Source organism: Lolium rigidum, chromosome 3, assembly GCF_022539505.1.
Source record: "Lolium rigidum isolate FL_2022 chromosome 3, APGP_CSIRO_Lrig_0.1, whole genome shotgun sequence".
NCBI classification, from domain to species: Eukaryota; Viridiplantae; Streptophyta; class Magnoliopsida; order Poales; family Poaceae; genus Lolium; species Lolium rigidum.
Genome location: NC_061510.1, coordinates 379,187,387 through 379,200,717, shown reverse-complemented (window position 1 = coordinate 379,200,717; position 13,331 = coordinate 379,187,387). Strand labels below are relative to the sequence as shown.

Sequence of the window (13,331 nt, the reverse complement as noted above, 5' to 3'; positions counted from 1 at the left end):
AAGAAATATCCGTTGTGAGTAGTTTCAGAGTAGCTGATGCATGTGATCTATTTTAGATGGCCACACTTATTTCGTGCACAAGAGTAAATTGTCATAATTTGTTTTTTCACGCTTGTGGCAACATTGATTTAAAAGAACATGCATATTGGTCGGACTAGAATAGGGCTAAGGAGTTCATCCAGACGTTTTAGTCGGCGACAATGGCAATAGAGTCCCGTGCAAGATATGCTTTTCACCATAACTCGTTTAAAATTCATGTTATGTGATTTTAAATATTGGCGATGTATAAAAGACATGTCGATCAAAAACTCCATGCATTCGATTGACGTAAGGATTTGAAAATACTGAAATGATAGTTCATTTAATTTTGGGTTGTGCCGTAGCAACGCACGGGTTTTTTGCTAGTATGACGCTAAATAGAGATCGTGTCAAATACACCAGACCTTGTTGTTTTACTTCGCCTGTTTTTATTTATTTTAGATGAAACTTTTTGTGGCAGAGTAGCCCAAACAACAAGCCATTAGATATACAGTAAGCCTGAAAGCCCCACGTCTGAGTCACAAGTTCACAGATGAACATGAGTACGAACTACTTGCACATATGTAGCACACTAACACGAAGAGAAAGGGTGCTTCTCCAGGGAATAGCCACAGCATATATTACAACCAGAACAGGACTGGATTTCGCTTGCAAAATACAGAACAATTCCCCGCTAGATGCTTCTAGTTCTTTGACAGGGTACAACATCAGGTGACCCATTAGTCCTTTGTCTGATTCTATGGTTGCTCGATAAGATGGCTCACATCGCATACACAATCTCTCCACTGCTGTCGATATCAAGATCCGAGTCAGATTCAAGGTCATCCATGTCGAGTCCATCATTCAGGATGTGGTTTATACGAGAACAAACGGGCGGTATGGTGGCCTCAGTTAAGATTTGCATGATCTGGTCCATCGTCTGCATCGGCTGTTCAGGCTCCTCATATTGGCTGCTCATACTATCGTCGTCGATCAGATCAGCGGGAACGTTCTTTAAGAACCAACCATGCAGGCTGTGTTCGAGCCCCGACCCGGAGGGCGTGGTTGGCCCGTGTGCGGTCGGAGATTCTAGAATCGTCTGGATTTGGGCTTTCACCCATTTGGTGAGCCCATGTCAACCCCGTCCTTCCGGGCGCGCTCCGGAGGAAATAAAAGCACGGGAATCAGGAAAGCACCCGCGCGTCTGGTGGTCCCGGTCTATCGGAGAGAAAAGAGATCGTCGTCTTCATCGCATCGTCTTCGCGCTGTAAAAGCCTGCCACCGATCAGTCGTCGACGTGTAGCTTCCACGCGGCGAATTAATGTCGTCTCCTCGCATGCACGCCCGCTTCCCCTCTATTTATCGCGGACCTACCACGCTTATTCGCATTCACCACCGCCATTCCACCTCTCTCCCCTCTCCTCTCGTCCAAAAAACGCCGGCTTCAATGGCGGATAGGTTCCCCGGTGACGGCGCGGCGAACAATTGATTCGGCCGGCGCTCCCTCCATCAGTGGGAAGGCCGGTTGTTGTACATGGTCGGGTACCCGGCGCTGCCGGACTTCTGCGCTCCTGGTGGTTGGAGGCTGAGCGCGGGAGGCGTGCCAATCCTGTCGCCACCGCGAGGCGACGCCTTGGTGCCGGAGATCGAGGCGGAGCTCGCCGCCATGAGAGACGAGCAACGCGCCGAGGAGCAGTTCTTCCCCGACAACTACGCGGCGTGGACGGAGTTCTTCCGCCAAAGGTACGAGCGGGAGATGGCCTCCTACAACGGCCGTCCTCCCCCTCCCGCACGCAACAACGCCGCAGGCCGCCGTCATTGGTGGAGCGCGCCGGGCCGCACGCTAGAGGCCGCCCTCGCGCACATCGAGGGCGGCAACTACCCCGTGCTGCAGATGTCGCCGCCGAGGCTGGTGCCCTCCGTGTCGCGACGACACGGGAGCTCCTGGATGTCGCAACGCATGGCTCTGTCGTCCTCGTCGTCAGGCTCGGCGTCTCGATCCGCGACGAGGTCGTCTCGATCAGCTCCTCCTACGACGCTGAGGAGCGGCCTACGCCCCGTGAAGAGCGAGCTCGCGTCTCCGCCGAGCAACCGAGGTCACAGCACTGTCACCCTCGTCATCCGCGAGAGGCGTGCCCTGTCTCCACCACGAGGGCGGAAGCAGAAGACGAAGAGGGAGGCCGCAGCGGCAACCGACCACGCTGCCGAGGAGGATGCGATCCGCGAGGCGATTGCGAGGTCGTTGAACGACCTCGTCCCCGCCGACAACACCCCGCCCATGGACGCGGCTCTCGCCTGGTCCAGGCAAGAGTGGGAGAGGGAGGAAGTAGGCAGCAACGACGGCTGTTGGAGGAGGCGGCCACGCGTCGCCGCGCACCAGTCATCAAACTGGAGGACATAAGCGAAGACGAATGGTACCGGCCATCATCGTCGTCGCCACGCCTCAGCAACCCTGGCCAGGGTTCTAGCCGTTTGGGACACCCCGGCCAGATCCGTAGCCAGCCGGCGCCGGCCACGCCACCTAAGGACGACGACGACTCCGACAACGGTGAGGACGACGGCGATGACTACACGGCGTTCTACCGCCATTTCGTCATGTAGAACGCCATGTTTTATATTTACTTTATATTTTCGATCTCCTAGCCGAATTTAAATATATTACGAATTCGGCCTATATATTTAAGAACTGGCCTATATATGTTAAATATCTCTAAATTTATGCTATGTTTGAACGAATTTTGTCATGTTCACAACGAATTCAGCCTATCGCTAGGATTTCCCTGGGCTCGCCGCCCCAAACAGAAATTTACATCCATTCGACGCTATTTAGAGCATCTCCACCGGCACCCCCGATAGCGGCCCCGATAATAATTTGGGGGCCGGGAGCCAAAATGGTCTCGCACCGGCGCGTCCCAAACGGCGCCGGCGATTTTTGGAGCCCAATAGAAGCGCCGACAACCCCGTGCCGGCCCCTTCGCCAAGGGCGCGAATCGGGCGCGCCTCGCGGGACTGAAAATTTTGGGCGTGGGAGCCGCCTATCAGCCACACAACAACAAAATATACATCTTCTCCCCCAAAACCCCGTCCCCTCCGCCGCTCATTTCTCCCGCCAGCCGCTCCATCTCCCATCCAGCCTCCAACCTGAAAAACCCTCGCCGCCGCGCCATGGCACCGAAGAAAAAGGCTCCGGTGAAGGCAGCGAAGGCGCCGGACGAAGGCGCCGCCGAAGACGCGCACCGTCGCCCCGAAGGAGAAGCCGGCAACCATGTTGCAGGAGGACTGGGAGACGGAGATGGACCGCCGCGCCTTCATCACGGCCGACCGTAGGAGGCGCCGCATCGCCGCCCTCGACGCAAAGAAAGCGGCGGCCTCTGCAGAAGTGTGTCTGAGCTTGGGCGGCGGCCTGAACAGCATCTCGAGCTCCCCGTCGTCACCGGGTTACTACGTGGGGTACACCGCGGACGCGCCGTCGATCTCGCAGATGTGGCTGTCGCAGATGGACGGCCGTGCCCGCTACTCCCCCGAGTTCGGCGACAACGACATGACCGTCGACAACAACGGCCCGTTCTCACTGGAATGAACGGCTCAGGGCAGCGGCACCTTCCGCTTCCCCGACCTGAACGATTCGCCTGATCTGCGCCGCACCGAGGGCCACGTGACGGATGGCACCGGCCTTCCCCGCCACCTCTTCCCCGACGACGGCACACGCACCCAGCAGGTGTTCGGCAGCACGTCCGGCGTGTCCATGGGGCAGGACGAGGTTCGTTTCCTTTCTTTCTATGTGTTGTGTGCATCGTAGACACCGGCGGCGACTAAAAGTTTGCAACTTTATGCGTAGATTGCCGGCGGGGAGGAGATCCTGAACGGCATCATACGCGGCCATGCCTACGAACCCCCGGTCGACAACTACGAAGAAGAGGTCGACGAGGACGAAGGTGAGGAGGAAGTCTAGGAGGAGCTGATCGACGCCGAGACCGGCGACATCGTGAGGAGGACGCGCGGGCGGTCCGCCGGCACTCGTGGTCCGAGGTGGAGGTCCTTGGAGGATGAATGCCTCATCGAGGCGTGGAAGCAAGTGATTTTTTGCCCCATCACCGGCGCAAACCAAACCGGGGGCAAGTACTACAAGTGCATTCTCGATTGTTTCAACGAGAAGAAGAACTATGGTGATTACGCCACCATGGAGATGAACCGGAACGAGGGCGCCCTCTCTCACCGTTGGAACTTGATCAAGGCGGCGTGTAGCAAGTTCCACGGCTACTACAAGAAGATCAAGGCACGGAAGGAGAGCGGCAAGACGATGGTCGATTGGGTATGATCTCTATCTTAGTTGCATATGAATTGTTGATCAATGTTGTTGCATATGAATTGATGATGCATATAAATTGATGATCAATGTTGGTGCATATGAATTGATGAAACATATGAATTGATGATCAATGTTGGTGCATATGAATTGATGATCAATGTTGTTTCATTGTTTTGCATCATATGTTGTTAGATGAACAATGCCCTCGACATGTACAAGCACCAAAACGAGGACAAGGACTTCCCGTTTATGCATTGCTACAACAAGCTCCAAGGTTGCAAGAAATGGGACGACCTCCTATCCACTCTCTTGAAGGACGGGGAAGATGGGCCGGTCGATCCAGCCGGCGCCTCCACCGGGCGCCCCATTGGCAACAAGAAGGCCAAGGCCGACAGGAATGCGGCGCCGGTTTTGGCAGCCATGGATGCCTCCATCGAGAAGATGATCACCTCCTTCTCGGTGGAAAACAAGGAAGCTGCCGATAGAGCCGCCGTCGTGTGGAAGGCCATCCTCGACAAGCAAGACGCCAAGATCGAGTTGGAGAGGGAGAGGGTGGAGGCGGCGAAGATGGAAGCTCACGTCGCTGCCATGAAAGCCACCAACGAAACGACGCAGCTATCATTGGCCAAAATGTCTCAAGAATCGAAGATCTTGATGGCCGACATGGAGAAGATGGACTCATTGGCGCGAGCGTGGCACGAGATGTATCGCGAGCGCATCGGCCAAGAGGTGATGGCGGCGCGAGCTGCGTCGGCGTCTCCCCCGGCACCGTCCACGTTCATGTCTACCCCGGCACCGTCCCCGTTCATGTCTCCCCCGGCACCGTCCCCGTGCATGTCTGCCCCGGCACCGTCGACGTTCATGCCCCCCCCCCCCCCCCGGCGACCGTGGATCCTGTTGCAGCGACGGAGCTATCGCCGGCCGCCGATGAGGAAGTCGTCGATGTTGCGCCGCCCGTGACCTCCTTCATTTGATCGTGTGATCATGTGGCTTGGAAGCCTTTTTTGCGCCGGAAACGGCGATCTGATGGCCGTGTGTTGGCCCAAACTTCTTATTGCAAAACCTATTCGTATTTGGTGGCCGTGTGTTGGCCCAAACTTCTTATTCGTAGACTTAATCGAATTTCTATGGTTATGTTTGAGATTTCAAATTCACATTATCTATCGGGGCCGCCTGTTTGGGAGCGCCAGTGTGGGAGCAGTTCCACCAAATGGAGGATGATGTGCCGGCGTCCCCAAACGGAGGTGCCGGCACCCGTGCCGGCGCCTATTTGGGGGGCGCCGGTGGAGATGCTCTTAGCGCCAGATTTCGGCATGGAGAGGCCCAACGACTAGAGGTGCTGTAACAAGCTTCAGGAGACATCCAAAGGTGAAGCTAAATTCGCTTGTAAAAACTGACAGCTAGATTTCCTGTGTGTGGAACAATCGTGATGCCTCACACGGTGAGAACCTCCACTGAGAAAAGAAAGAAGCTCCGTTTGATACAAGGAAATATTAGTACTTTTCGTCTAAAAATAGGTGTCTCAATTTTTTCTAGATATGGATTTATAAACAATTAACGTGTGTCCAGATACATTCTACGAATTTCCATCCAATCAAATCTCATGTTACAATTTCCTTGTTTTCATGTGAGTAAGACGCCTACTTCAAAAAATATCATGTACGGAGTATGATTTAAATCATATAGGATTGACCTGGACATGACATTGTAATCATACAGTTTTCCTAGTCCTATGTTCTAAAAATCCTACAAATTAAACAGGTACAAAGATGGCAAAAACATTGGAAAATTCTACCGCGCAAATTCCTCCCAAAGTAAGAGCGTACTACTCAGACTCTGCAGAAATTGGTAAGAACATGAGGCAACTTATATTACTAGCGTATATGACCCCAAAATGATGCAGATCGTGTCACATACACCAGACCTGGTTGTTTTACTTCGCCTGTTTTTATTAATTTTAGATTAAACTTTTTGTGGCAGAGTAGCCCAAACAACAAGCCATTAGATATACAGTAAGCCTGAAAACCCCACGTCCGAGTCACAAGTTCACAGATGAAAAGGAGTACGAACTACTTGCACATATGTAGCACACTAACACGAAGAGAAAGGGTGCTTCTCCATGGAATAACCCTAGCATATATTACAACCAGAACAGGACTGGATTTCGCTTGCAAAATACACAACGTTTCTTCCCCGCTAAATGCTTCTAGTTCTTTGACAGGGTACAACATCAGGTGACCCATTAGTCCTTTGTCTGATTCTATGGTTGCTCGATAAGATGGCTCACATCGCATACACAATCTCTCCACTGCTGTCGATATCAAGATCCGAGTCAGATTCAAGGTCATCCATGTCGTCGTCCATGTCGAGTCCATCATTCAGGATGTGGTTTATACGAGAACAAGCGGGCGGTATGGTGGCCTCAGTTAAGATTTGCATGATCTGGTCCATCGTCTGCATCGGCTGTTCAGGCTCCTCATATTGGCTGCTCATACTATCGTCATCGATCAGATCAGCAGGAAGGTTCTTTAAGAACCAACCATGATTCCGTATTTCAGGGATGGTTATCCTCTGCATTTATAATCACCAGCGGTGTCATGAAAATGATACACATGAATATGAAGAAGTGCAAACAAGTTATCACAGAATTTATGATGACTAACAATGCACTCAAACCTAAGACATGAGCTGTGGAAGTACAAAAGTTGATAATATAAATAGTGGCAATGTAGAAGCTGTCCTACTGAAGCTTGCTACTTCTTTGTTGAGCTGATGAGTGATGACTGAAACATACCTACAGAAATCTAGATCCTTTGAAAGGAGCTATAGTATGACAAAACTTATACCCGTCACCTAAAATATGCAGAATACACTAATGAACGATTCTACTACCTCGAGTCGATTTAATCAACGCATCGCTTACCTGGTACTCACTCCGTCCCATAATATAAGGCGTCTAAGGATTAGTCAAAAGTCAACGTTTTTTAAGTTTGACCAAGTTTATACACAAAAATATAAACATTTACAATACTGAATCATTATGAATAGATTCACCATAAAATATATTTTCTTAATATATCCATTCGATATTGTAGATGTAAATATATTTTTCTAAATATTTGGTCAAAGTTAGTAAAGTTTGACTTTTAATTAGTCCTTAGACGCCTTATATTTTGGGACGGAGGGAGTAATAAACTAGCAATACCTTGGCTCTGCGTCGATCTTTTCAGACTGGAGGGAGTATTAATCATAGGTCAGTAAAAGAAACAATGATGGCACACACAGCACAACTACACAAGTATAAACATTAAAACACAAACAGACTAACTTAGTATGACGATAAACACATGGACATCGCCACATATACCCCAGAAGTATTAGAAGAACAGCAGTTTTCTTAACCTAAGGTGTGTAATTCACAGTATAGTAAAAGCTTAAGCTGCCTGACCTCTTTATGGGCTCAAGCCATTTAAAGAGGCACTTATCATTTATTCCCTCCGATCCATAATAAGTGTCGTGGGCTCTTATTATGGATCGGAGGGAGTGCTAGTTACGTATTCGATTGTCAAGAAAAGTTTCGAGCTAAACATGAACCTGTAAAGGGGAACTGTACATATATACCATGCAATACATGATAGCAAAGCCTAGTTTCTAGAATGGAACCTCCTAGGACTTACCAATGCAGGATCCCCAACAAAAATCCTCGAAATTAGGTGCCTGCACTCTGGAGATATGTCCACATTATCCGGCATGGAATACTGAACATTCAAGATGCGCTGCAAGATGATGTCATAATATTAGCTTTTAGTTTAGAATAACTAGGTTGAAACAGAGGAACTTGGAAGTACCTAAGACACTAAAATATGAGAAAGGAAAAAAGAAATAAACATAACCTGAATTGTCTTCCGGAAGTTCTTAGGCTCTTCTGGATCCTCAAAAGGATATGAACCAACTACCATGACATAAAGAGTCACACCACAGGACCATACATCAGCAATCTGTTTTAGTCATTTGAAAATAATAAAAATCAGTATGAGCATGTGGTTCCTTGCCTTGGGAGGTAACAAGCCAATTAACACCAGCGAATCAGTGGTTAGACGTTGAGTCAGGTCCTTTAGAAATAAGAGAAGGCTTACACTTTGATGCCAACTTTTAAATTTTTTATTTGTAAAACCATAACGTACTACGATATCTGAACAATCTGTGTCTATCCTGCCTATGTTTGCATACATTCAAATATAAGTACGTGTAATGATACTAATTCGAAATGTTAAAGGCAACTTGTAACTTCACCAAAGCTACCAAGTTCTCCAGAAAGTCAGACTAATCAAAAACAGCAAATTTGGATGGCTCCTGGCCAGGTTGCTGCCTTGCTGGCTGTTAAGGTTCCTCTTCAGTGCTTACGTCAAACTGATTACCACTAATAACCATTAATGACCAGTGAACAATGAGTGGTAACAGCTTTGTATTAAACTTACAAACACTTGGATGTGTAACATTCCCGCACTTTCAGACACGGAAAGGAGCATACTAGGAGCACATCATAAACACATCAAGCAAGAGCCCCAGAAAAGTGGACCAGCAAATTAAGAGCAACAGGGAAAACGTCACTGAATATTTAGTACAGTTTCCTTCAGAACATGTGAATGATTTCACCATACTACACTTCACCATACAATAGCTCGGCCATGAGATTGGTATATGTGTACGTACTATCTTGACTAAAGGGGTTCATTTTATCAGCCTAATGGTGAACATATTAGGGGGGCAGTCTTTAATATACATTGTACACTAATTCAGATTAGGGAACCAAAGAGCAAGACATTTTATCAGTTTATGTCCCTGAAACTAAGTTACATATACAGTGAACTATAGTACACACCTTAAGTATTAACATAGCTCGAGAAGTTATGTACCTTGCCATCATATTCTTTCTTCAACAGAACTTCAGGTGCAATATAAGCAGGTGTGCCTACAGTTGATTTTGGTTGTGAATGGAGAACTGAAGACTGCAGAAATGAAGAATGTGTGTCATGGTTTATTAGAAAGGAACTATGAATACAACATGCCCATAGTGTGTAAACTCAAAGCCACAAAACCATGAAATACATAATGTAACCACTTGAACATTGGCCCAAATTTCTTGTGAACCATTTGAAAGATGCCAAATGCAATGTATTCATATAAAAAAATCTGGAACAATAATGAACTTGATTAGGTACGCACCTTAGAATAGCCAAAATCACAAATCTTCAAGCGAGGAGCAGGACTACCGTCCAACAGTGTGTTCTCCAGCTTCAAGTCACGGTGACATACTTGCTTGAAGATAAGGACAAAATGGAACAGTTCAACATACTGTAACGTATGAACACACAGTAAAAATAGGATGAAAGATGAGTCATGTAACAAATAATACCATCGAATGGCAGTAGCTGACTCCAGATATAAGCTGCTGGAAGAAGTAGCGAGCCTAACAAAAGACGGATGCGGTTAGTCCCAACAATGTTTCATGCAAAAAAATATGGGTCAACAAAAAGATGCACCAGAGTGACTAGAGTAGATACAGACCTCATCTTCACTGAATCGTACATTTTTACATATTCTCTCGAAAAGCTCACCACCGGATGCATATTCCATCACGATAGCAAGATGAGTCGGAGTTAAAATAACCTGCAAATACATGACACATAAGGATTTGGCTGTTTCATTACTCTTCCTTTGGTGGAAATAGTGAATTAGAGAACAGGCGTCATGAAAACCCTTTGTTTTACCTCCTTAAACCTAATGATGTTTGGATGCTTCAGTGATCTATGGTTAATTATCTCACGCTGGACATTCTCGTCTATCTGCACAACAGAACAAATCAAATATATAATAAAACAAGAACCAGATAGTCACAATCATTAAGGATCTGCATTAAAAAGACAAGCCAATGTCAAAATATGTATACAATGGAGGGAACATGTTCATACTTGCACTCACACACTCACCATCTGAGTTCCATCTAAACGGAGCTCAAATGACTTGACTATTGATAGTGATCACAAACTAATGCTGGGCCCCATAGTATGTGCTCTCATATGAGCTGTTACCAAAGGAAAGCCCATAAGAACCGGGAAATTAGTAAACCCTTACGTTCAAATGTCCTTACATTTAAAAAATAACCGGATGATTGCTGGCCCAATAACACAAGGAAAACTTGCTTATAATAACCTCCCAAGAAATGACCGCAGCAAGTCAAGCAAGGGTATAACCGTATAAAAGTTTATTGCTCCCACAAAAGCATTGCCCAGTAAGCTAAATCTAATCATGAGTATAATGGAGTCAAACTTAGCAGCAGATTGTGAACTTAGAGCAGGAACAGATTCTGGAGGTAGAGTATTAAGTGCCTTTTTGGGTGTGACTCTTAGCAGGCTTGTCTAGTGACCTTCCCCAAACTTATAGCACTACATTCTCTTTCAAGAGTAACTAAAGCCTTGTCATGTGAAGATACAGGATACAGGCAGCAGTTGATTGAGAATCACATTCTACATTCCACATTCTAGTCTATACTATGATACTTACAGTAAGTAACAACAAGCCACAAAAATCCAATTGTGCTAGACATTCCTTCTTTTGCCTCCTAAACAGGTGTATAATTTTATTACTTTAAAAAAAGATTTTCGTTTTATGAATAGTTTATGTCCTAATTGTATAAACCAATAGTTTCCTGCCTCTCAATAAGTGTTTCTCTTAAAATTAAGGATGACATATATGGATCTACCTACATTAGTAGATTGACCCAAGCACTAAACAGGAACAGGGGAATAGTTCATTTTTTTCGATAAATAGGAGAATAGTTCATGGCGATAAGAGTTACACATGGTTTTGGTTTGAGCATTAGCTGATGACTTGGACCAAAAGCACTCAGTTGTGCTTGTGCTCCCTCTACCAGTCATCAAATACACCCACATTAATCTCAAATGGAATAGCAGTATATAAACCATGAGTAGCTGGATAAATATGGAGGGTAAAATATTCATGGGCCCATGAACCATTTGCTGGAACAACAGGGTGTAAACTGTTTAGCTTAGCTTTACGCCTTTACCGTGCATTTATGTGGGAAGGAAATGTAGGGGTTATTTAACAAGGAATATGTTTCCAAGTAACACAAGAAACAAAACACTTGTTTTGCTATATATCAATTTGAATAGTTTGAGTGGGTGTATCCGCTTGATAATTTTGCTAAGAAACATGAAAGGCATCCATTTCCAAAAATGGACTTGTGAGCGTGTTGTATGATTTGCCACGTCATGCCACTTATAAACATCACTACATCCACTTATTTCTACTTATAATTTTTCTTTTGTTAAATGCAACTAAACCATAGAAAATTGTACTTCTGCTCTATCTAAATAAATTCCAGGTAGAGCCTTCGTTTGAGTAGTGTTGGTTTGCCTGTCAGTATGATTTCATCTGGATGTGAGTCCATCAATTCTGGGGATGTTTGTGCATACAGAGTGTTTATATACCTTTTAGCCAATAGAACCCCTAAAAATGCACACAACCACACATTGGGCACCTAAGTTAAACAGGTAGGTTGCCTAACACTGCGAAAAACTGCACGCATTGGTGAGGCACATAGAATCGATCTCTGCCTAGCAGGCATACAACCACTCGACTGCCCAACCGAGCACTGCTCGCCTGCAGAGTAGATGGCCACTAATTTGCTCTTATTTTGTAAATTATGGCAGAGCTGCTCCTTGTGGCTTATAATGATACAAATGAGTCACCCAACACTCGATCCGGGATCGAACCCGGGCGGGTGGCACGCGCACCCGCATGACCAGCCAAAGGAGATACAGCTGGGTACTGCCTCGGTCTATTTCGTAAATATTTTTGGCATTTGGTGCAATGCAATCCTGGATGTTACATTCCCCCAGCAAAACTATTACTGTGGAGGCCGAGAGTACTAACCATAATACCATATCACATGAAATATATAGAAATATATACTACATCCAATAATCACAAGCAACGAAAATAAATCTAAAGCTTAAGGAACCAATTCGCTCCACGGAATAGAGATATATGGTTCTCTGACCCCAACACGTGACACATCATCGAAGGATTCGGTACTACTAGAACTGAGCAGCTGAAATCGAACAGGTCCGAATCAGCGAGAGACCGAATCGGCCAGGATTCCGCACACGGTGGAAAATAGACTGGTCAAACGGGGCCCAATCGACGCAAGGAGTAAAGGGGGGAAGCAGGGGGTTACCTTCTCCCCGCGCTCGATGTACTTGACGGCGACGAGCTCCATGGTGCGGCGGTCGCGCATGAGGCGGGCGACGCCGAAGTTGCCGGAGCCGATGTCGCGCACCAGCTCGTAGCGGTCGCTGTCGTGCATGATGGGCATGTCCATGCCGGGACCGACCGTCAGCGCCGCCCGATCCGTGGCCGCCCCTGCCATGGCCGGCGGTGGGTGGAGGGCCGCGGCTGCTAGGGTTTGGTCCGCCGAGGTGGCTCCGCCGTCCCCTCGAATCGGCCACGAGCTCAGCCGCCTCTCGCTGTCTCTCTCTCCTCCACCGCGACGAGACGAGTTCGTGACACTGGCCGGCAGGAGAGAGAGAGAGAGAAAGGTAAGAGTAGACGCCCACTCAATAATCACTCTCTTCTCGCCTTGTTATCGCCGGGTTTGGTGCCTGATGCAAGCGCTCCTCTGGGAAATGGTTTTTATTGGACGTCAGCTTTTGGCATTCGTGTCATAAATGATGTACAGCACCAGTAGTAGGGTTCCCCTGATTTTTCAAAGGATATAAAAGGAAGTTTGTTGGCCACCCTGCCTAAATATGGTGGGACTATGTCTTGATGGTACCATTTGTTTTTGATAAAGCATAAAATAACAAATAAACGGAAAAATAATCGCATCAACCCACTATTATAGTCTCGTTGATTTTCTACCGTTGAACTTTGGATGACAACAACACAACTTGTAAATTGTCTTGCTTCTAGTAATATCTTG

The 13,331-nt window shown here is 47.0% G+C and overlaps 1 protein-coding gene across 2 annotated transcripts; it reads right to left on the bottom strand.

Moving 5' to 3' along the window:
* Window positions 1-501: 501 nt before the first annotated feature.
* LOC124704384 (serine/threonine-protein kinase SAPK8-like) lies at window positions 502-12,794 on the bottom strand. 2 transcript variants are annotated; one of them, XM_047236642.1, is made up of 10 exons: window positions 12,588-12,794; window positions 10,099-10,173; window positions 9,896-9,997; window positions 9,744-9,797; window positions 9,554-9,646; window positions 9,244-9,336; window positions 8,221-8,325; window positions 8,005-8,103; window positions 6,680-6,898; window positions 502-868 (listed from the first exon to the last, which is right to left on the bottom strand). In XM_047236642.1, exons 1-10 carry the CDS (start codon window positions 12,777-12,779, stop codon window positions 800-802), a joined length of 1,101 nt encoding a protein of 366 aa, XP_047092598.1. In that variant the 5' UTR covers window positions 12,780-12,794; the 3' UTR covers window positions 502-799. The 2 variants fall into 2 exon arrangements, with proteins under 2 accessions (XP_047092598.1, XP_047092597.1); XM_047236641.1 differs by lacking the exon at window positions 502-868 and having other exon boundaries at window positions 6,310-6,898.
* Between the last annotated feature and the right edge of the window lie 537 nt (window positions 12,795-13,331).

Coding starts and splice junctions, on each gene's coding strand:
- LOC124704384 (XM_047236642.1), bottom strand. CDS start 12,779: ATGGCAGGGGCGGCCACGGATCGGGCGGCGCTGACGGTCGGTCCCGGC. Junction 6,899..8,004: donor TTGTTGGGGATCCTGCATTG/GTAAGTCCTAGG, acceptor TTATAAATGCAG/AGGATAACCATCCCTGAAAT. Junction 869..6,679: donor GACTCGACATGGACGACGAC/ATGGATGACCTT, acceptor GATGGACTCGAC/ATGGATGACCTTGAATCTGA.